The 22,622-nt window shown below is 41.7% G+C and overlaps 1 protein-coding gene across 10 annotated transcripts in view; it reads right to left on the bottom strand.

Moving 5' to 3' along the window:
- Nucleotides 1-22,622, bottom strand: part of KALRN (kalirin RhoGEF kinase) — a 645,945-nt gene that overhangs the window by 262,738 nt on the left and 360,585 nt on the right. For 9 of the 10 annotated variants that reach the window (XM_023214983.2, XM_023214975.2, XM_023215000.2 and 6 more), the window contains exons 18-23: nt 21,356-21,505; nt 18,207-18,321; nt 14,021-14,136; nt 13,411-13,533; nt 4,395-4,577; nt 3,044-3,162 (exon numbers count right to left, since the gene is read on the bottom strand). In XM_023214983.2, the coding sequence (XP_023070751.2) occupies nt 3,044-3,162; nt 4,395-4,577; nt 13,411-13,533; nt 14,021-14,136; nt 18,207-18,321; nt 21,356-21,505 (806 nt within the window). The remainder of the gene's footprint in view (nt 1-3,043; nt 3,163-4,394; nt 4,578-13,410; nt 13,534-14,020; nt 14,137-18,206; nt 18,322-21,355; nt 21,506-22,622) is intronic. The other variant, XM_023215026.2, reaches the window with a different exon arrangement.

Genomic DNA, 22,622 nt, shown 5'->3' with positions numbered 1-22,622 from the left:
TTTGTTACATATGTATACTTGTGCCATGGGTGCAGCACACCAACATGGCACAAGTATACATATGTAACAAACCTGCACGTTATGCACATGTACCCTAGAACTTAAAGTATAAAAAAAAAAAAAAAAAAAGAAATGGTTTATGAGATGGGCACGGTTCATTGCTTACCCTGTCCAATGCCCTGTAATTCTTGATTAGAGTGAAATGTTGGTAGACAACTTCCTACCAAACAACCAAAGAAGAAAAATGTGTTTTGCCTACCTGGAGTCAGGACGTTTCTGAAAGTGGTGCTGAGATACTTAGGGAGCAAAGCAGGAATCTAGTGATAAGTTGGTTCCAGCTTGCTAAATGAATTCTGATCCCTATTCATTCTTATTCTGAGAAAACAGAATTCAACTTATGAAAACCTCAGCTACTTCAGATTCTTCCAAAATGTTGGAATCTCAGCATCCTCTACTCTCTTCTTGCGTATTTTCCTCTGCCTCATCTCCTCATGGGCTATTGCTGACCTAGGAGTAAACTTAGGTGGCAGCTTTACATTCTAACATCTACGGTTCACTCACTGGACCAATTTCCAAGCATCTTTTTCTTCCTTTTGAAATCTGAATACCTAGATCAAGTCAGGGCAGGGACCATCTGATACTGGAATGCCTCCTAAAGCATGCCTTATTTTCTTCTGGCCCAATGGTGTATCCCTGAACTTCAAGTAAAGAAACTGATGTTACAGTCCTTATTTGTTTTGTGATTTTAAATAACGTCCTGTCCTTCCCTCAAGGTTTTAATTTCTATATCCAATTATTTTCCATAAGATTTTCTTTTCCTTCCTTTTTTATTTTGAGATGGAGTCTTGCTCTGTCACCCAGGCTGGAGTGCAGTGGAGCAATTTTGGCTCGTGGCAACCTCTGCCTCCTGGGTTCAAGGGATTCTCATGTCTCAGCCTCCTGAGTAGCTGGGATTACAGGTGCACACCACCATGCCTGGTTAAGTTTTTTTTTTTTTTTTTTTTTTTTTAGCAAAGACAGGTTTCTGCCATGTTGGCCAGGCTGGTCTCGAACTCCTGGCTTCAGGTGATCTGCCCACCTCAGCCTCCCAAAGTTACAGGCATGAGCCACTGTGCCCTGCCTGACTAGAAGCTTTTCTTGATCAATAATTACATTATCTTCATTATTCTCTAGTCCCTTGATTCATACAAGAGAGTATAAAATACTTCTTATTGTCACGGAGCATACAATCTAGCTTAAGAATTGGTTGAATAAGTAAAATGGGAATTGGTACAGAAAAGAAGTAAAGGAGTTCATAAAGGATGGGCCAATGACAGTGGGGGTTGTAGATAAAGGATTTATATAGGCATATGATATGAGATGGATTTTAAAGAATCAACAGGACTTACAGAGAGCAAAATAAAACCAAATAGGAAAAAAAGGATAGGAAATGAAAAGGAAAATAACAAAGAGAAAGGAGAGCATTCTCTCTCTTTTTTTTTTTTTTTTTTTTTTTTTTTTGAGACATAGTTTGCTCTGTCCGCCAGGCTGGAGTGCAGTGGCGCAAACTCTGCCTCCCGGCCTCAAGCAATTCTCCTGCCTCAGCCTCCCAAGTAGCTGGGATTACAGGCGTGTGCTACCACGTCCGGCTAAATTTTGTATTTTTAGTAGAGACAGGGTTTCACCATGTTGGCCAGGCTAGTCTCAAACTCCTGACCTCAGGTGATCCAACTGCCTCGGCCTCCCAAAGTGCTGGGATTACAGATGTGAGCCACTGCGCCTGGCTAGCAGAGCATTCTCAATTATATACAATTTATTCTTAGACCTGAGAGGAGTCAGTGAAAATGATCTGACTGAAGGGTGTGATCTGAACTAGGAAGTATTTTGAAGTAAAATTGACTTAGATGAGACCAAAGGATAGTACCTTGAGGATTTTTATCATTATTCTGGGGGTCGTAGCAAACCATCTACAATTTGAAGCTGGTGACAGACATAATGGAAAGAAATCAAAGAATGTTGAAGAGTCAAAGCTAGATTAAATTCTGGCTTCATTGCTCACCATCTGTGTGGTTTGGGGAAAGTTACTTGACTTTTCTAAGTCCTATTATATGTAAAATGGGAATAATCCTAGCTGCCTGAGAGAACTGATAGAAAGATACAAAGAGAAAATGTGTGTAAAGGCACTTTATGTAATGTTCAGGACATAAAAAGTGTAGGTGCTGGTGGCAGGAGAGTATTGGTATTAGCAATAATAAAATGTACTCCAGAAAGGTAAACCCGGCATCGCTGTGCAGGTGAATTGGGCAGGGACCAGCTGCAGGAAAGCTGTGGGAAGTTTTTGCAAATAATTCAGAAAAAAACTAGAAAATTAGTGACACTATTGATGGGAATTAGAAAATCAGAAGCAAGAGGCTGGGCATGGTGGCTCATGCCTATAATCCCAGCACTTTGGGTGGCTGAGGTGGGCAGATCACTTGAGGTCAGGAGTCTGAGACCAGCCTGGCCAACATGGTGAAACCCTGTTTCTATTAAAAATACAAAAATTAGCTAGGCATGGTGGTGCACACCTGTAATCCCAGCTACTCGGGAGGCTGAGGCAGGAGAATTGCTTGAACCCAGGAGGCAGAGATTGCAGTGAGCTGAGATCATGCCACTGCATTCCAGCCTGGGTGACACTGGGAGACTCTGTCCCAAAAAATAAAAAAAATAAAAAAATGTTAAAAAAAGAAAATCAGAAAGGAGAATAAAATTTGGAGGAGATGAAAAAATATTTGATTTGTTCCATGTTGAGTTTTGACATTGTGAAGTACAATGTGAAGATCTATGAGGAAAATTTTGTCTAGGAAGTTACTAATAAATGAAGATAATTCAGGTGAAGGACAGACTGGAGAGACTTCAAAGCCTTCAAAGGGAACTCATATTCTCAATGCAAACATTATGTCTGTTCATCCCAATCCCTGTAGGTGGCCACGAGGACATATTAAGCTATCCAAAGGGACAAGCGGCGGTGAAAGCCCACCACAGTTACGGGGAGCCAGTTAGCGCGGCGGAAGCCAACACGTACTCTTTCTTCCGGGCTGACTTCCGCTTCTCTTCATTGACTTCGTGGTTGGCGTCCCGCAGCTTGACCTCCCGATCCGAAAGGCTTGCCGGGATAATATCCAGCTCCAGGTCCTTATTATCCTGCACATGGAGGGATCACAAAGGTCACCTTGTGATGCTTTGGGAAAGCAACTCACTCGAGTTGAGGGAGGTGGTAAAAGGGGGAAAAAAGGATATAATGGAGGATAAAAACATGAGGGATCTTACAGACTCACACCCAGAAGCACTGTTCTTCATGGGATCATTATTATTTTTTCAAATAAGAGAGAAATAAAATGTTCAGGTCAAATGTTTAGGGTAAATATCCACAGTAAGAAAAAACAATAAACACATTTGATAATTATGTGTCTATTTCCCCAAGGCCTTTGGTCCTAATTAAATCTAAATGCATTCATAAATGGGTCTAAGACTGATTCTTAACCATTTAAAATAGATGTGAAACAAAAACACATAAAGATATAAAACCGTTCATTTGTCAAAAGAAAATAATAAAACCAAATATATTTATTTAAACAAGCAATTTCCCTTGGAAACAGAAAGCTAAATAACAGAACAATGACTGAACTTTCTCATTGCTCATCCCTACTAATTTTAACCACCATTTGGTATTTATATATGATGGAACTTCCTAGATAAAAACTCACAGATTAAAGCCTGGGGGAGACATTAACTCTCTCAACTTTAGGTGGTTTGGCCACTTCACTCTCCAGGCTGCTCTGCTTCAGATCATGAGCCTATTTGAAGATTTAAGAATTAGACATCCTAGGATTAAATTGCCAGGCTGTATTAAGCTCTTAATTCACAGGTTACTAACCCCTATTATAAAGAAGAGATTAAAAGTTCGTCTTCCCTGGTTCATGGCAAATTATACCTCTGTTCTGTTGAAATGTCAAATAACCCTTGTACAATTTGCACCCCTTATTCTTGAAAGAGCACTATTATATATACTGGGCACTCTAATCATTTGCCAATTAACATAATTGGGTGGAAGATGGTATTTATGAAGCTAAGATAAAGCTTTTCGTTCTCAAAGTCTATACAGAGAAAAACTCTGTTCTGTAGCCATAGGCCCTACTACTGGCCAGTTGATTTTGTAATGTATAGAGTACTAATCACAGGGGACTGGAGGTTAAAGGATCAGCAATATCCACCCAGCACTCCCCACTAGAAAAGCCACACAAGACAGGTGCTCTAGGGGTCAACAGCTCAGAAGAACTGCTCTGGAAACATGCTTTTCTTCCATGGTGATGAGGGCAGTGGTGCTCAGGGAAATGAGAAGGGAGGATGTCCCAAAGGGCAATACCCCTGCCTACCTCTGTGTTGACTCCTAGGGCTTTCTCCAGGGAGTACCGGTACTTCCCCATCCTCAGGGAGAAATCTCTGTAGTGCTTGTCCACCGTGGTCACCCATTTCCTTATCTCCGTGGCATGAATGTGGCCTTTTTCCACAAAGCTATCGGCCAGCTGAATCAGAAGCTTCACCTTCTCCTTTGTTTGCTGCCCCAAAAGATGGCCTTAAGTTACTGGATTACATTTATTCTCCTGTCCCTTCATCCCAAATCCTCTCTTCCTGTTTAAAGCAGTCATAGATACCTCATAGCTGACTACCTGGGTATGTATCCCAGCTTTGTTACTACTAACTGGGAGATCTTGAGCAAGTTATTGAAGCCCTCTGTGCTCAGTTTCTTCATTTGCAAAAAGGGAATCATAATATTACAGTCATCCCTCAGTGCTGGGGTGGGGAAAACTGGTTCCAGGGCCCCCCATGGATACCAAAATCCAGATACTCAAGTTCCTTATAAAACATGGTATAGTTTTTGCTTATAACTTACCCACATCCTCAGAAACACTTCAAATCATCTCTAAATTACTTACAATACCTAATACAATGTAAATACTAAGTAAATAGTTGTTATTCTGTATGGCTTAGGGAATGATGACAAGAACAAAAAAGTCTGTATATGTTCAGTACAGACACAACCATCCATTTGAAAAAAAACATTTTCAGTTCACAGCTGGTTGAATCCATGGATGCGATACCTGTAGATATGGAGGGCTGATCCTACTTCAGAGGGTTGGTGTATTAAATGAGTTGATAAACGTAGAGTGCTTAGTACAGTGGAACACAGTAAGAACTCAGTAAGCAATAAACATTAGCCATTATTATTATTGATGTAAGAATCGCTTATATTAATATGCTTTACTAATTTACACAGTGTGTTACTGTATCTGAAAGCCATTTGAGTTTAGATGCATCCTTAGGAAGTAGGTGGAGGGAAGTGATGCAGGTCTCTTTGAACCACAGATGAAAAAAATCTGAGGCTTAGAGAGGCTTAGGGCTGGTCCAACTTCATACTACCAGTAAGCAAACGAGCCTATTTGTCTCTGCCCTTTAGTTCCTGGTTGCCCCCTCCACTGTACCAGCTCTAAACCTCATGTAAGTTGGCACATGCCAGGATCTAAATAAATACAATGAGCAGATTTAAGAGTTAACTCTGTCCCTGTCACCACCAGAATCTTGTCTTTAGTTTCCATTAGACAGCAGGAGAAAGAGGTTAATGAAGCCATCATCTATTACAGGACTAGGTAAAGTGGAACTCAGATGTTTACTGGGTTAATTTCATTTTTAGCAAGAGTTTGTTCAACACCTACTTGGTCCATATACTGTGTAAAGAGCTATAGGACCAGGCTTGGGGGTCAAACAAAAGGAAAAAAAAATCTTCATTTCACACAGAGTAGTTAAATAACTCAGGGCATTATGTAATTGAATGTCAAAATGGGAGAATGTAGAGTTAATACTATAGGAATTTTAAAAGGGGAAAATGAAGGTGGACAGGCGTGGGTAGCAGAGGTCTCACGGAGAGGCAGTACTTAAGCTGGGTAAGTCATGGGAATGAGAGAGACACCTAACAAGTGGACTGCTACCCATTTTTTTATCTTAAGTTTGGATTTTCAAACTCTAAAATTGCTCAGGAAAAGGAAAGAACATTTAAATAGTATTCTAAGAAGGAAAATTATCTTTTGGACTGGAGGAAAGTAAGTCCAAGGTTTAAACCATGCTATAATCTAGGTAACAGGGAAACTGAGGCAGAACTGGAGCAACAGTAGAAAAAACAACAGAGCCCTTCTTTCTTTATTCTACTATCCTCACCCAACCTGTTCCTTCCAGGCCCATCTACAGCCCCTCCCATGAGAGACCAACCCTCCCAAGAAATGCCGGAGAAAGAGGGTGTCAGAGAGGCGCATTGAGAGTGCTCTGCCTGCTGCACACATGGCCAGGGACCAAGGACCAGGGATCCAGCTCTCCAGTAGCTCACTCAGCACATGGAGCCTCTCCTATCTCGGGACAGTAGGCTGGTGCCGGTACTGGAAGATAAAGGGCAAGAGCTTTGGTGTGAAGGAAAGGAAGTGGGTGTGAGGATAGCAGAAACATTTCTTCAGCCATGAAAATCTACTCGATTCTATCTAAACTAGAATTACTGAATCCCTCTTTTTAATCATCTTACTCATTTATATATCTCCAGTGTCTAAGTATCCTGGGGACTTTCACCTTATTGCATGTAGGGTATTTTTTTTTTTTATTTTTCCTGAAAACAATTTTCTTTGGTTTTCTATTTACTTAAAACAGAGACCTTTTTTTTTTTAATGGAAAAGTCTTGGAAATACATATTCTCTGCTCTTGGTAAAGTGACTACACCTATGAGAAAGGGTTTTACAGCCAGCTGGTGGCAGTAGCCATGCTAGGGCAGCTCTATCAGAGAAAATTATATCCTAAAGCATCAAAACTGTGATTCAGAGTCAGCAAAGCAAATGGTTTGTGACCAAGAGTATTCTAGGTATATGTGGGGACTAGAGGAGCAAAGAGACAGTCAAATGAGTTTAGATGCATCCTTAGGAAGTAGGTGGAGGGAAGTGTAGACACGCCCTTCCTCATGTGGCTCCACCTACCTTTGTAGCAGCCCTGTTTCCACTGCTCTCCATTCCCTACACTGCAGCCATGTTGAATGTTGCATGCCCTTCCTGCTGGGACAAGTGGTTCTTACTCACCCCCACTCTTGATCCAATGCCCTTTTTCCTCTCCTCTCCTCCCCAAAAAACAAGTGGGAACTGCCCTTCCCAGTGTTCCCACAGTATCACATACATGCTTGTATTTTAGCATATATCACATGTATTTAGCATATATGTCTCCTTCATTAGACCATGAACCCTAAAAGGTAAGTGTTACATCTCATTCATTTGTATATCTCCAGTGTCTAAAAAATAGTAGGCATATAATCAATGTTGACTGAATGGATGAGCAAATCTTGTGTTTGGAGGTGAGTAAAGCTAGACCAGCAAGAGTTGAAGATTTTTATTGGGAAGAAGTAGATGATAAATTTGGCCCATGAATTGGATAAGTGCACTGAGATACCAACCATGGCCACAGTCCCCACTGGGAGTATTCAGAAATGGTTTCTTATACATTGGTGATTGTGGTGGCATCACGTGACCTGCTAAATGCCTGGTCACAGCTTTTGAGATCAGAGGTAAAAACGTTTCTTATGAGGGCAGCCAATCAAGATGCAGCCAGTGACTTCTGAGGTGTCCTGGCCTAAAAGCTGTGTCTAAATAGGGGACTGGAAATATGCCGTGTCAATTGAGGTTGTTTCCCTGAGGATTTAAACTGCACAGACAGGAATCTGGATGATTGGCTGCAGAGTAGAAGTGAAATCACAGAAAGCAGAGAGGAAGAAGAAAAAGGAAGCTGTGGTATAGAAATGGTAGAACATTACACAGATTCTGGTCCTCTGCTCTCAGACGATGACCAGATGATGTGGCTGTTTGAGACACCCTTGGTCTCCGGTAACATTCCAGTTTTCATCTCCAGAGGTGACACTGCGCCACATTTCTTGCTTTTCCCATGGGGCTGAGTCACTGAGCTTTTTCTGGATTTCTGGGAGGTTCAGACACATCGCTTCTATCTTCTTTATTTCCACACACGGCCATGTAGTATCTTTCTCGTTCAACCTATGTCCATTTGAAACTCAAATCTTTCCTCCAAAGACAGTAACTTATATAAACTAATAAAATGGGGGTCAGACTGCAGCAGTTCTTGAATGAAAGGTTTGGAAGTATGGACAAGATCTTGTGGCTAAAAGGGAAACTTTGGGGACCATAATTCATCTGGGCCTGGAAATCTAGACCTGAGAGCTCACTTGGGCTTCATGTGTCCCCTAATTTATGTTTTGCCTTTCCACTTTGAATTATAGTTACCTGCTGGAAAAGACAGGGGTTCAAAAGAGGGGTGCAGTAATTCTATTTTTTTCTCTCTCTCCCTCTCTCTTTCCCTCCCCACTCTCTCTTTTACTCCTTTCCTTTCTTTTTTTCTTTGGTTATGATCTTCCTCTAATAGTGAGCCTCACTCTGAATAAATTTTTTTAAAGCCCTTTTGACTTCAGCACATTTTGCAAGACTTTAAGATTTTGCCTTCTTGATAGTAATCTTATAATCTCATAATCTTCCATATTTGCCTTTCATTATTGATATTCCTTATAATTAGATAATAAGAAATATTGATATTTCTTATCAATTTTTTTTGTAGACACAAATTTACTGAGCTCCTTGTGCAGGTGAATAGGTTTCTTGAAATATATCTTCGGATTCATTCAGCAGGGGATTGTTAGTATACATAAAAGAACCAAAATTTTCCAAACTTTCCATCACATGTGAACTATATTCCACTTGACAGTCTCAGAAAGACCAGGCACAGTGGTTCACGTCTGTAATCCCAGCACTTTGGGAGGCAAAGGCAGGTGGATCACCTGAGGTCAGGAGTTCAAGACCAGCCTGGCCAACATGGTGAAACCCTGTCTCTACCAAAAATACAAAAGTTAGCCAGACCTGGTGGCAAGCACCTGTAATCTCAGCTACTTGGGATGCTGAGGCAGGAGAATCACTTGAACCCAGGAGGTGGAGGTTGCAGTGAGCAGAGATTACATCACTATACTCCAGCCTGGGTGACTAAAGTAAAACTCCATCTAAAACAAAAAGAGTCTCAGAAATAGAATCATGCCTATCTTTTATCTGAACTGTTTAGACTCTACCTCTCTCAGTCTAAAGTACCATCTGACAACCCCAGCGTTCCCTTTCTCTGCTATCTGAATCTCAGGAAAACATAATTTCGTTCAGCTAAGGCTCCAGTTTCTTTCATTACTGCTTAATTTTCTTTTGTCAAGATGAATTAAGTCCAGTTTATCTCATGGATTCCTTCATTTTCAGAGATGAAATTACCAGCTTAAAAAAGTATTTTCTTGGCCCGGCGCGGTGGCTCAAGCCTGTAATCCCAGCACTTTGGGAGGCCGAGACGAGCGGATCACGAAGTCAGGAGATCGAGACCATCCTGGCTAACACGGTGAAACCCTGTCTCTAGTAAAAAATACAAAAAATTAGCCGGGCGAGGTGGTGGGCGCCTGTAGTCCCAGCTACTCAGGAGGCTGAGGCAGGAGAATGGCATAAACCCGGGAGGTGGAGCTTACAGTGAGCTGAGATTCGGCCACTGCACTCCAGCCTGGGCGACAGGGCAAGACTCGGTCTCAAAAAAAAAAAGTATTTTCTTAACATTATTAGCCATTGGCAAATGCAAATCAAAACCCACAATGAATACCACTCCACACCCTCTAGGATGGCTATATACAAAGACACAATAACAAGTGTTGGTGAGAATGTGGAGAAATCGGAACCCTCACAAATTGCTGGTGAGAGTATAAAATGGTACAGCTGCTTTGAAAAACAGTTTAGCAGTTCCTCAAAAAGTTAAACATAGTAGAACTCCATATAACCCAGCCATTCCACTCCCAGGTATGCACATAAGGGAACTGAAACATATGTTCACACCAAAACTTGAATATAAAGGTTTCTGGCAGCATTATTCATAACAGCCAAAAGCTGGAAACAACCCAAATGTCCATCAACTGATGAATAGTAAACAAAAAGTGGTATATCAATGAAATGGCATGCTATTTAGCAATAAATAGGAAAAAAGGATTGATACATGCTGATAGCATGGATGAATCCTGGAAGCATTAGGGTAGGGGAAGTAAGCCAGTCACAGAAGATCTCATATTATATGATTCCATTTATATGAAATGCCCAAACAGGCAAACCCATAGAGACTGAAAGCAGATGAGTAGTTGCCACAGATTAAGGACAGTAGGGAATGCAGAGTGACTGCTAATGGGCATAGGGTTTCTTTCTAGGGTAATGAAAATGTTCTGGAACTAAACAGTGGCAATGTTTGCACAACCTTGTGAATATGGTAAAAACCATGGAATTTGTAAAAAATGAAAAACAAAATCATCTTTAAAATGTTTTGCTTTTAGAAGAAATGGAGTTCTTCCAAATGTCATGATGACTAAGCTTTCCCATCACTGTGTGCCTTGACCCCTTATACATTTTGAAATCCATAATAGGAAAATACCATTTCTATTCTTTTAATGGACTATCTATAGGCATACCACACCTTGAGAATTATGTTTTCCTTTTTTCCTCATTCAAACTCTTTTTATTTCATTTTTATTCTTACATTTGTGAGCTTTTACATAGAAAGTATCTTTCTATATCCAATGTTTCTTCTACTTGGTCTGCTCCTTTGGACCACAATATTATTAAATTCAATGTACTCCGTTGCCCTATTCAACCATAAGGGCCACCATATGTATTCTCTTGTGGCTAAAGGTCAATTTGGTCTCCATTTCAAATTCATTTTATTGGTTATAAAGATTATAATTAAAGACAGCTGATTGGAAGAGGTTTACCTCTGGAAAGTGGGACTAGGGTGAGGCAGGAGGCTGCTGCCTCTAATCAGAAGCTCCTCAGCTGGGTTTGTTATCCTGTAGATATTCTAATATGAATAACCCTGAGATTTGGAACATGATAGTTATGTCGGGAGAGATAGAGAACAAAGACAGCCAAAGTAGAAGATTCATATTAAATATAAACGAGAAGGGATGAATCTACTCAAACTTCCTTTTTTCCTTATGTTCCCGAATGGTTGTAGCCCCCTTTGAATGTGTAAAATGTAGTCAGGTAACCTAGGGAACTCAGGATGAATAGTGTGGTTCTCGTCTTTAAGTATTCTGTTGGCTTATATAGGAGATAACATTGCATAGATTACTGGAGAGATGGTCTGTGCCAGGTGAAGGGCTTGTTTGTTTGTTTGTTTGAGACGGAGTCCAAAACACTGCACTCCAACTCTGTTGCCCAGGCTGGAGTGCAGTGGCCTGATCTCGACTCACTGCAAGATCTGCCTCCAGGGTTCACGCCATTCTCCTGCCTCAGCCTCCTGAGTAGCTGGGACTACAGGCGCCCGTGACCACACCCAGCTAATTTTTGTATTTTTAGTAGAGACGGGGTTTCCACGTTAGCCAGGATGGTCTTGATCTCCTGACCTCATGATCCGCCCGCCTTGGCCTCCCAAAGTGCTGGGATTACAGGTGTGAGCCACTGCACCTGGCCCAGGTGAAGGGTTATACAGACAAGGGCTGTAGTGCAGGGATGAGCTGGATCATATCCTGGTATGTGGGAAGGATCATAGAGGAGGAGGCTCTAGAGTGGAAAGGGGGGGTGTTCCTCTTAAAAAGCACAAACTAGAGGGAAGGGAAGGGTATTCCAGGCAGAGAAATGTATGAAAAAGGCACATAGACAAAAAAGTATAAGATGTATCTCTCAGAGGGTAAGAGAATACATCCATTCCGCTGGAGCATAAACTCTGCATAAAATACTAATTGAAGATAAAGCCGGGGAGGTAGGGTGGCACAGCTGTAGAGTTGTGGAGCATTATCCTAAAGGCATTAGGAAATCATTAAAGTTCTTGATCTGGGTGGTTATGTGACCAAAGCAGCATTTTAAAGATGAACAGCAATGAAGGGCAGGGTGGAGTGGAAGGAAGGAAGGAAAGGCCAAAGGCATGCAATCCCTTTAGGAAGCTACTACAGCTTAGGGTAGTAGCTATGTGAATGAAAAAGAGGAGAAATATGTGAAGAAGGTTACAAAGGTAGGATGAATAAGATTGACCGAATAATTCTTCACATTTCCACTTTGATTATGGAAAGATTTTGATCCTATGAAGTTCTGGGTATCTGCTGTGATCCACCCTATGCAGATAGGAACACCAATGGATCTCATACTATTCATCCTGTTAATGGCTCATTATCGACCCTATTTGGAGAAGGGTGGATAGAGCCAAACTTGTTAATTCACAAGCCATTTTAATTTGGATTTGAATAGGGTTCTGTGCATCTGCCACCTTCTTTGTGCTGTTTGCTTTTGCTGGTACTGAAATGAGTCTCTTATCTGTGCTCATAGCTTTTCGCATTAGGCAAAAAGGCCCAAAGCTCACAAGGATGCAGGGAGATGCTCCCCAAAGTTGAGAGATCTTAGGATAAGATTCATAAAGTGGATAACCACTTCTGAAATATCAGCTCAGGAATGAGGCTAAGGGTCTAATTTTGTCACACCAAACCAGAGGAACATTCCTTATAGTGTCAGAGGGATCTCTGGATAGGATGTTTCCCACCTTGACCCCAACAAGAGCATCTCTCAACCTGGGAAGAGCGTCTGCTATATGTGGAAGTATGCCAAAAATGGCTCCTATGTGGCAAGGAGCCCCGTGTGAGAGATGAAGACACTACAAAGAGGAACTTGAGGCAGATCAGATTTTCATTCAAACCCAAGCATCCTCAGATCAAATCCTGGCTGTGAAAACAGATGAAAATCAGGTTTCCTTCTATTATGGCATTCCCCACAATCTTGGTATGAATTGGTATATACATCCTTGTACATTTTGCTCCCCAGAGACCCAGCCTAGCTCATGAGCAGGTTTGAGGCCAGATGGAAATAGTTCAGAAAAGGAGAAATTCACCTGTTTTGTGTACCCATATAGTCACTGGCCCTTCTAATAAGGTGAACTTCCCAAGCCACTCAAATTGCAAGAATATGTGGATATGTGCAGTGTTCACATGCACAGGCAACATTTTTACATGAATACACCCTTTTCTCTGATTTGGTCTGAAAGAATATAGCAGATTCCAGAACCTGGAGCATGAAGATAAGTATCTGGAAGCACAGTATATAGCAGTTGACTTCCTGCATACAGCTGCTCTACCCAGCAGCTGCAATTCTTTGGGTATTCAGGTTTCTAGAGACAATCCTTTAGGACATTTACATGCTTTCCCCCTTGCCACTGCAGCCAGGTATTTTTGCTTACAGAAGCTGTCTTTGCTTCCATAATGTGAAATTGGCCACGATGGAGAGTTCTGGGTGGATTTGGGGAAGGGTCTGGGATGTTTCCTACCTTGGCAGGCACCCTGAATTCCCCATATTCTTTCAGCAGTTCCTGAGTCTCCTCTGTGGTCTCTCCAGTGGAGGTATGTGTTGAGAGGTAAAATTCACCTGTTTCTTGGATCCAGTCAAGCGCCTATGGGAGGAAACAACCCATCCAGTCCCCCAAAAGGCAGCTGTCAGTAGAAGACATGCCATATTACAATGCAGGTTATTGTCGGGACAACTTAATGGACCCAGGAAACACTGACACAATTTGATTGGTATGTAGCTCTGGAGTTGTTTTTTATGAACGAGCCCTCCCCTGATTTGGAACACTTACCAGCAAAGAGAGGGTCTCCCCCAGTAGACTGGGGACTCTTCTAGGCCAGGCCCAATATCATCCATGAATTAGGGACATAGTGGGTGACCTAGCATTTCCTCACATCTCCTGTTACCAAACCCAAAACAGAGAGCTTGATAAATGCTGAATTGCTGACAAGTGACACCCTGCTTTCTTTCCTCTTTATTCCCCACTCCCATCCCCAATTTGCTGCTGTGGCCCTCTTCTGGACTAAGCCTTGGTTTTGGGCCTCTGTATGCTCCCCAGAACTGAGATAGAGCCAGGGAAAGCTTTGGACAACCTGCTTAGCGCTGCGCTCGAACACCACATATTGCTGGCACTGGTCTAACCGCCGCTTCTTCAAGGTCCAGAAATGCAGCACGCGATTCTCCCTCTGCAGGAGCTCACTCAGGATGGCTGTGGGCAGAGGAGATACATATGATGGGCACAATCCAACCAACCCCTTCAGCCCCATGGCCCAGGTGCCAGGTGACCATGACTGTGATTTCAAGCATCCCCACGAGACTAATCCAGCATCAGAAGAAAGGGAGCAAAAGCTGGATACAGAAAGGATTTCCTAGAAAGGAGCAAGGTCAAGGAGTCTAGGGTGAGAGCCCACTGATGAGAGTTCCATCAACTGAGGTGGGAAGAATATAACACCAGTGACTTACAAATGACCCCGATTCTCTTTATAGCAAAATTAGTCCTTGGTTCTAAGAAATCTCAGGAAGCAACTAATTCAATTGGCCCCAAGAGTCTAATGAGCATGGGTGGACCTTGACAGGAATCTCAGTCATTCTTAAGGACTCATTAGAAGAGAGGCAGGAGATTTATAGTGCAATGAGGGCTGGTGTCACTGGCTTGACAACCCACATCATGAACCATGTTCTTGGACCTGCACAAGAGGTTGTGCACACAGCACTTTAACGGCATAGCCTCGATTTAAACACTTCTAAATAGTGGGCACAGGGAAGCTGTGTTGGAATTATGTCTTCATGTTGTCTCTGGGCCCATGTTGTTTTGGATGTGATCATAAGAAAAGCTAAAAGTGATGTTAAATGAGAGTGTCTACACAAGGCATATAGCACAGCAAGCAGGCCATGGTTAGGTATTCAGTCCATGCTATTTCCCTAAGTTTTCTGTTGTTTCAGGAGTAGCTGAGTAGGTGGATAGATGTCTGAAGCGTTTTAAATAGTATGTTCTATGCTGGAAGCAATAAAATTTATGTCTTCCTCCTGCTTCCTGTTGCCATATTAGATATTAACAAAATATATAATAATAACCATATGAATAATATTTATCATATACTCAGTATGTGGAAGACACTCATTTTCATAATACCCCACAATGCATGCACCATTATTATCTCCATTATACAGATGAGAAAACTGAGGTTTAGAGAAAGCTTTTGAGAAAGCGTAGGGAGGGTAACTAGCTCAGGGTTGTTCAGAGAGGAAAGGGCAGAGTTCAGATTCAGGCCAGATCTGACTTCAGAGCCTGAGTTGTTAGTCACCTTGGTCTCTCACATTACTGGGACTATAAAGTACAAGTTTCTGTGCTTTATGAAGATGGCACAACCTGAAGTGCAGTGCTTGCACTGAGAAGTTTTTGTTGATTTTATGTACTTTTCATACCCCTTCATTCTCACCTCCCCAGCCAAGTTTAGCTTTCTGAGGATAGGATGTGTTTTTTCATCTTTTAGGTTAAGTGCTTTTTTTTTTTTTTTTTGTGAGACAGGGTCTGGCTCTGTCACCCAAGATGGAGTGCGCAGTCAGAGCTCACTGCAGCGTCAACTTCCTGGGCTCAAGTGATCCTCCCACCTCAGCCACCTGAGTAGCTGAGACTATAGGCACACGCCACCACACCCAGCCAATTTGTAAACTTTTTTTTTTGTAGAGACCAGGTTCTCACTATGTTGCCCAGGCTGGTCTCAAAACTCCTGACCTCAAGTGATCCTCCTGCCTCTGTCTCCGTCTCCCAAAGTGCTAGGATTACAGGCATGAGCCAGTGTGCCCAAGCTTTTATGGGTCCAATTATTCACCCTTCCCTGTATCTAAGCCTTTATCACGTAACTTTTTCATTCCTTCCCAAAGAGGCAAGTACAGTTTTTCACTCCCCAACTGATGTTGGCCACATAGCTTGGCCACATAACTTGCTCTGGCAAATGAGTTGTTAACAGATAAAACAGAAGCAGGGCCTTGAAACGTACTTGTAGACTTGACTTTGCTCTTTGTACCTCTGCTATCACCACTATAGGAACTTCTCCTGAGTAACTGCTGCCCCTTCAACCCAGGTCCCAGAATAAATACACGTGGAGCAAACAAGACCTTACCTGGAGTGAAGGAGCCAAGCTAGCCAGACTTGCAGCCTGAAGCACAACCGCACTGCTGAGCCCAGCTGAGATGCTGCTCCCCAGCCAATGCACAGCCACTTGAACAACATATGCTTACAGTTGGATATCATTGAATTTTTTGCTTGTTATGCAGCCATATAACAACCAGCAGCATAAAAAAACCAAAACTATGTGGCATTGGCGTTGAGTCTAGGTAGTAGGTGAAAAGGAAACTGATATATAAGGGATTGTAGGTCCCTGCTCAGGTGGAAGCTTCAATTGGGGAAGGAAGGAGTAGAAACCCATTTCTTTTAGTCTTTATGTTCCCTAGCCAGAGTTTTGCTCACTGAAGCTCCCTCTATGGTGTGGCTGAGAGAATCAACCCAGATCAGGCAGAAATCATAAAGAGTATCAGGATTATTTTCCCCCCTCTTCTTGAAAGCTTTCACATGGGCAACATCCTGGTCTTGCCTCCAAGAAGATGTAGGCATTTCTCACTGTCTCTGAGTGCCTGTTACTCTTCAGCACGCAGAGGTGTAGGTGGGATATGTAGTCTCTCAGTAGGCAGCTGGCCTCACCCAATCTCCCATCTACATTTGGAAGCCAGAACAGATGCTTTCAAATGTGCCAGAAGAAGTGACATAATACCAGCTCCCCACAGGTCCCCTGACCACAAATAGATTAGCACATTTGGAAGAGAAACTCTGCTCCCTCCTCTCTGTAGGGAACTTTGATTCCTAGATTTAATTCTGTCCAGTGGCCTCTGTTCTCTCCAACTCTTGAGCAATCTGAGCGAAGAGGGAAGCCCTTCTTAAGCAGACCATGCATCCTACCCTGTCCATGGTGTCTCCAAGCCCATAGCACTCCTCACTCCAAGTCATCTTGGGTTCCCTCCCTAGCCTCGGGCTCCAGAGTTATATTTCTCTGCCTTGGCAAGATGACATTTGTTAAACTCTTCACTCACTCAAAGGCTAATTTCTGCATGGTCAGAATAATTCCACAGATAATGATTTAAGTTTCACATGTCAGATAATAAGTAATTTTCAAAAGTTATGTATTTATTATCATAGACTTTCTAGAATTCAGAGAGATATTAAAGGCGATGTAGAATAGCACTTACCTAAATTTTATGAACACATAAATCACCTGGTTGGTAGAATTGGACAGTTCTTGCCAACAAGCAGGTTCTTTGTGCTTTTTTTTCTCTTTTTTTTTTTCTTTTTTATTTGAGACAGGGTCTCACTCTAATTGCCCAGGCTCCACAACAGTGCAAACGTGGTTCACTGCAGCCTTGAGCTCCTGGGCTCAAATGATCCTTTCATCTCAGCCTCCTGAGTAACTATAGCTATAGGCATGCCACCATACCAGGCTAATTTTTTAACTTTTTGTAGAGACAGGGTCTCACTATGTTGCACAGGATGGTCTTGAACTCCTGGCCTCAGGCAATCCTCCCATCTCAACCTCCCAAAGTGCCAAATGCAGTTTCTGACTCAGTCGGTTTGGGTGTGGCCTGAGATTCTATGTTTCTTACACTCTCCCAGGGATGTCAATGTGGCTGGTCTGGGAACTATTATTTGAATAGCAAGAGTCTAGATGCTCCCCTCATTTTAAATAAGAAACTAAAGTTTTAAAAGGCTTAATCAATCAGTGACAAATCCAGGGTCAGCATTTGGTTTTAGGATTCTCAGTCCACATTCTGTTCCTAGGCTATAAGACACCCTCGTCTTGTGCTGTTCAATATATTAACTAGGAGCCATAATCTACATTTAAATTAGTTAATATTAAACAAAAGTTAAAATTTAGTTCCTCAGTTGCACTAGGCACATGTCAAGCGCTCAATAGCTGCTGTATTGCACAGCGTAGATTCAGGCAATTTCCATTATTTCAGAAAATTCCACTAGGTAGTGCTGTCCAGACTCTAAGATAAATGAAAATACTTGGGGAAATTTTATCCTTGTTTTTGCCTTCCAGATCTTGAAGCATGTTTAAAAATTGACCATGAATCATTACTGCCCACATCATCCCACATCATACATTTTCATTTCCAAGGAGAAGCAGCAGGGCATTTGAGACTGTGTGAAAACTGGGTACATGGTATATTTCAGGGAGGGGCATTCGCTGAAGTGACCGATGGCTGGGCAGGTCTCTCACTGACCTTTCACTTGTTGCTCGGGTCCCCGAGTGTGGCTGGCGACACTGGGCATGCTGACGTTGTTCCTGTGGATGTACTTGAGAAACACCTCAGCATTCCGCCGAGCCAGGGTGCACGCCTGAGAAAGACAAAGTCGTGAGGCCCCTGTCCCAGCAGGTGTATGGAATCCAAGATAATGGTGAAGGCATACCCTCCTTCCTTCTACATTTTCTTTCCTTTTTTTTTTTTTTTTTTTTTTTGAGACAGAGTCTCACTCTGTTGCCTTGGCTGCAGTGCAGTGGCGTGAGCAGAGCTCACCGCAGCCTCCATCTCCCAGGCTCAAGCGGTCCTTCCATCTCAGCCTCCTGAGTAACTGGGACTACAGGGGCCTACCACCACACCTAGCTAATTTTGTGCATTTTTTGTAAAGACGAGGTCTCACTATGTTGCCCAGGCTGGTCTCAAACTACTGGGCTCAAACAATCTGCCCAGCTGGTCTCAAACTACTGGGCTCAAGCAATCTGCCCACCTTGGCCTCCCAAAGTGCTGGGCTCAAGCAATCTGCCCACCTTGGCCTCCCAAAGTGCTGGGATTACAGGCATGAGCCATGGCACCTGGCTCCTCCTTGTACTTTTTAGGAGGCTCAAGAACTCTGAAGGAATCTAGAAGAAGCAGAGCTCTGGAAGTTATCACTGGTTCATGGATACTCCAATTCCAATTTATGGAGCTCACCCTTCTGAGCTTTCCTTTTGTCAAGTGAAGAATTACTCCTTTCTGTCTCTGTCCATTCCATCTCAGATAAAAATCAGAAATGAGCCACCCTTTGTCTCCTTCTATGTTGACCAGGCACTACTAATATTCACTCTTGGCCTATTTTTCCTCAGCCACCAGAATGCCTCTTACATGACCACTGGTGTAAGCTCAGGAAACATAAACCCACTTGAAAATCAGTGTGACTTAGACTTGAGCAAGTAAATTTGGTAAACACATCTATTAACCCTACATTCCAAATCTAAATGGAAATTACTGACATTTTTCAGACTTATTTGCCCATCAAGTCCCCCTCATCTAAATATCACTAATAAGCATTCTATTGTTGAAGAATGCCAGTCTACATAAAGGACTAACGGCTGTTACATTACCTACCCCCCTTATGACTCATATTAGCTGTGGGTGGCAAACAGAGGGCTGGTCACATTCTCCTTGGTGTGCTGATGGACAAGACTGGAGCCCGGAAATGGTAGGAGCCAGGAAGCAACTCAGATCTAGGATCTAGGACAACTGACAGTATTTCTTGTTCCTCTCAAGCCTAGTATTTTCTGGATTTCTCTATAAAGCAGGTTTTTTTTCTGGTTGTAAAGTAATAAATACTAGCATACTAATTTTTAATCCACAGTTTTCAGAATTAAATTATCTTTAGTAAAACTGTGAAATTTTTTCATTTTTCTTTGAAATTTTATTTTATTTTTTTCTTCTACACACCCTGAAATGTAAAATTTTAGAATCTTATACTTTCCTTCTGATCCTACAATATAATTAAAAATTATTATATAATTAATTGAAACAATTATAAAATTTTATAATTTTCTGGTTATATAAAAAAATTAGCAACAAAGCTATCTGGGATATCTGGTACACAAACACCTGCTGGTGAGTCCATGAACACAGAGGCTCCTGAATGAAACAGCTTGATGGTGGTCTCAGCTTAAGGAGTTTCAGACGGATCAACTAATGAATACAAATAAAGAGCTCAATATTCTATCTACTGGGCATATAATTCCCACAGTGATAGGGAGCTTCTCACTGTGGTTTTAGGGACATATGGAAAACATCAGACCAGAGGGTTTTCTATTTCTTTCTTCAATAGAAATATTTTCTTTTAATTTTATGAAGAAATATCTTTATACTTCTGTTTGAGATTTTTATATGCTCTACTTAAATTGTTCCATTTTAAACTTGCTTTGCAATAGGGAAAACTTTAAAAGATCATCATAAGCTCTGCGCAGAATAATTTCTATCTAGTCTTATTAGTAAGAGCTGATTACTAAAGGTTCTGACCCATAGAGGTGCAGATACCAGATAGATAGGAGGAGGGAAGGGAGAAGCCAGCTTAAAAAAAAATAAAAATTAAGCTCAAGGTGGTCAAGTAGAGAAAATCCCTAATAAAAGAAAGGCAGGTAATTACAGAATTGAATAAAATCAATGGTAACATGTCAGGGTATAAAAATTATCTCTTCTATTCCCAGAAACCTGAGAGGAAGCAGAACATGAAAGCAAGAAATCTGAGAGCAAACGGAGCCTTTAGATGAGCTTGAACACAGAAGAGAGGAGATCAGAGGAGAAGATCAAAGACGGGGGAAGGAGGCTCACAAGGACTTCCCACACCAGCTGAGTCTGTGCAGAGCAGGCCTGTGCTTTCTCCCTCGGAAGGCAGGGCTCTAGCAGAATACTTGGAATAAGGCATTTCTCTCTTAATACAGAAGAATGAACAGTGTCATGTGTTGGTAATTGTTAGATTGATAAATAAATAGGGCATCCAAATTCATTTCTTTAATTCTTACCCTAATTTTTGCATCTTCCATTTATAAAATATTTTAATCGTTTTATATCTAAGCTTATATCTTTTTGATATTACTATCAAAAATAATTTAATTAGCCAAACACAATTGAATGAAAGCATGTCTTTTTCTCAGTTAACAACATCCATGGGATATTGGGATATCTGAAGATTGCAGTAGTAGTAACAGTGTATCCCGATAGCCTAACTATACAAAAAGTGCGAAGAGAGAAAGAAATGTTGAAATTACCTTTGAAATTAGCCAGTCAACATCTTCATTACACTCCCTTACCCCTTTAGGGAAGAGGTTAGAAAAAAAGAGGGGATAGGAAGCATGTTTGAAGCTGTGTGTGTGTCTGTGGGTGTGTGTGCGCATGTGTGCGTGTGTGTGTGTGTGTGTGTGAGAGAGAGAGAGAGACAGGAGGAGGAGGAGGAGGAGAAAGAAAGAGAGAGAGAGAGGAAGGAAGGAGGAGGGAAGGGAGGGAGGGAGGGAGGGAAGGGAAGGAAGGGAAGGAAGGAAAGAAGGAAAGAAAGGAGAAAAAGAGAAAGAGAAAGAGGATAAAAGAACAAGGCCAAGGCCAGGAGTCTGAGCCCTTGCATGACAATGTGCTCTGACCTTAAGAAAGGCCTCCTTTTGTTCCAAATGTTTGCTGATGAGTGGAATGACATGGTCGATCTCTGCCGCTGGCCCCAGCTTATCTCGTCCACCACACCAGTCCTCATCTCTCCGGTATTCTTGCTCTAAGCTCTCCAGGACACTACATACCTAGTGAACCATGGAAGAAAGAAGACTCAGTAAATTAATTATTCCGGAAGTATTCTCTGAGGACCTTCAGCCTATAGAAGCCTACACATATGACATTTTTCATTAGAAGTTAAATGCCTCTGAGACATCTAAGAGAAATCCAGGAGGCAGTGACAGTCCTGTGTCTGAAACCTGGGAGACATTATGACTGGAGATATGGATTTTGGAATCATCTTTTCATGGGAGTTGATGACATTAACTAAGAATAGTAGGTAAAGTAAGAAAGTAAGACAGTCTGGTATCTTTGGAGTTTCAGTGTTTTTACATATTGTTATAATCTCACAATAACTATAAATTAGGTAGAACAGGAAATGAGGTTTGGAGAAGATAACTTGATTTATCCGACCATCTGTACTTATCCCATAGTAAGTAGCATCAAGCAGAGACAAAGGAGGAAGTTGCCTATGTTGTATGGTTTATGGGCCATAAATGAATGTCATCTTTTTCCTCCCTTGGAGAAAAATGTCTCAAAAATCCAACCATAATACATGACATCTCCAGGATCTCTATTACAAAATACACATTTCCTGTAGAGGGGTAACAAATTTGAGTTAACCTAAAAGATAGTTAAGAAGGTTTTTAGTTCTAAAGATGCTGAGAGGCCACGCTAAGTGACCTTATAAATGAACCCAGAAGACAGCAAATCATTTTGAAGTGGGTTTGGAGGGAAATTCAGCCTGGGTCTCACAGTGGAAAACCCAAGGCAGCCTAGTATCAGGGCCTGGAGGAGGATGCAGAAAATTGACACTCATATTCCATACAGACATCCTTCCATATCTGTGGGTTCTACATCCATGATTCAACCAACTACAGATTGAAAATACTTAGTTAAAAAGTACAGCAATAAAAAATAATACAAATAAAAACAATAGAGTACAACAACTATTTACTATAATACTTACATATTATAAGTAATCCAGAGATGATCTACATGGGAGAATGTATATAGGTTACACGCAAGTACTATGCCATTTTATATCAGGAACGTAAACATCTGAAAAGTCTGGTATCTGTGAGGGGTCCTGAAACAAATACCCCACGGACACTGGATTTCCTTCAATAGACGTTGGGATGACTG

This window comes from Piliocolobus tephrosceles, chromosome 2, assembly GCF_002776525.5.
Source record: "Piliocolobus tephrosceles isolate RC106 chromosome 2, ASM277652v3, whole genome shotgun sequence".
Taxonomy (NCBI): domain Eukaryota; kingdom Metazoa; phylum Chordata; class Mammalia; order Primates; family Cercopithecidae; genus Piliocolobus; species Piliocolobus tephrosceles.
This window is presented reverse-complemented; position numbering and strand designations above follow the sequence as displayed.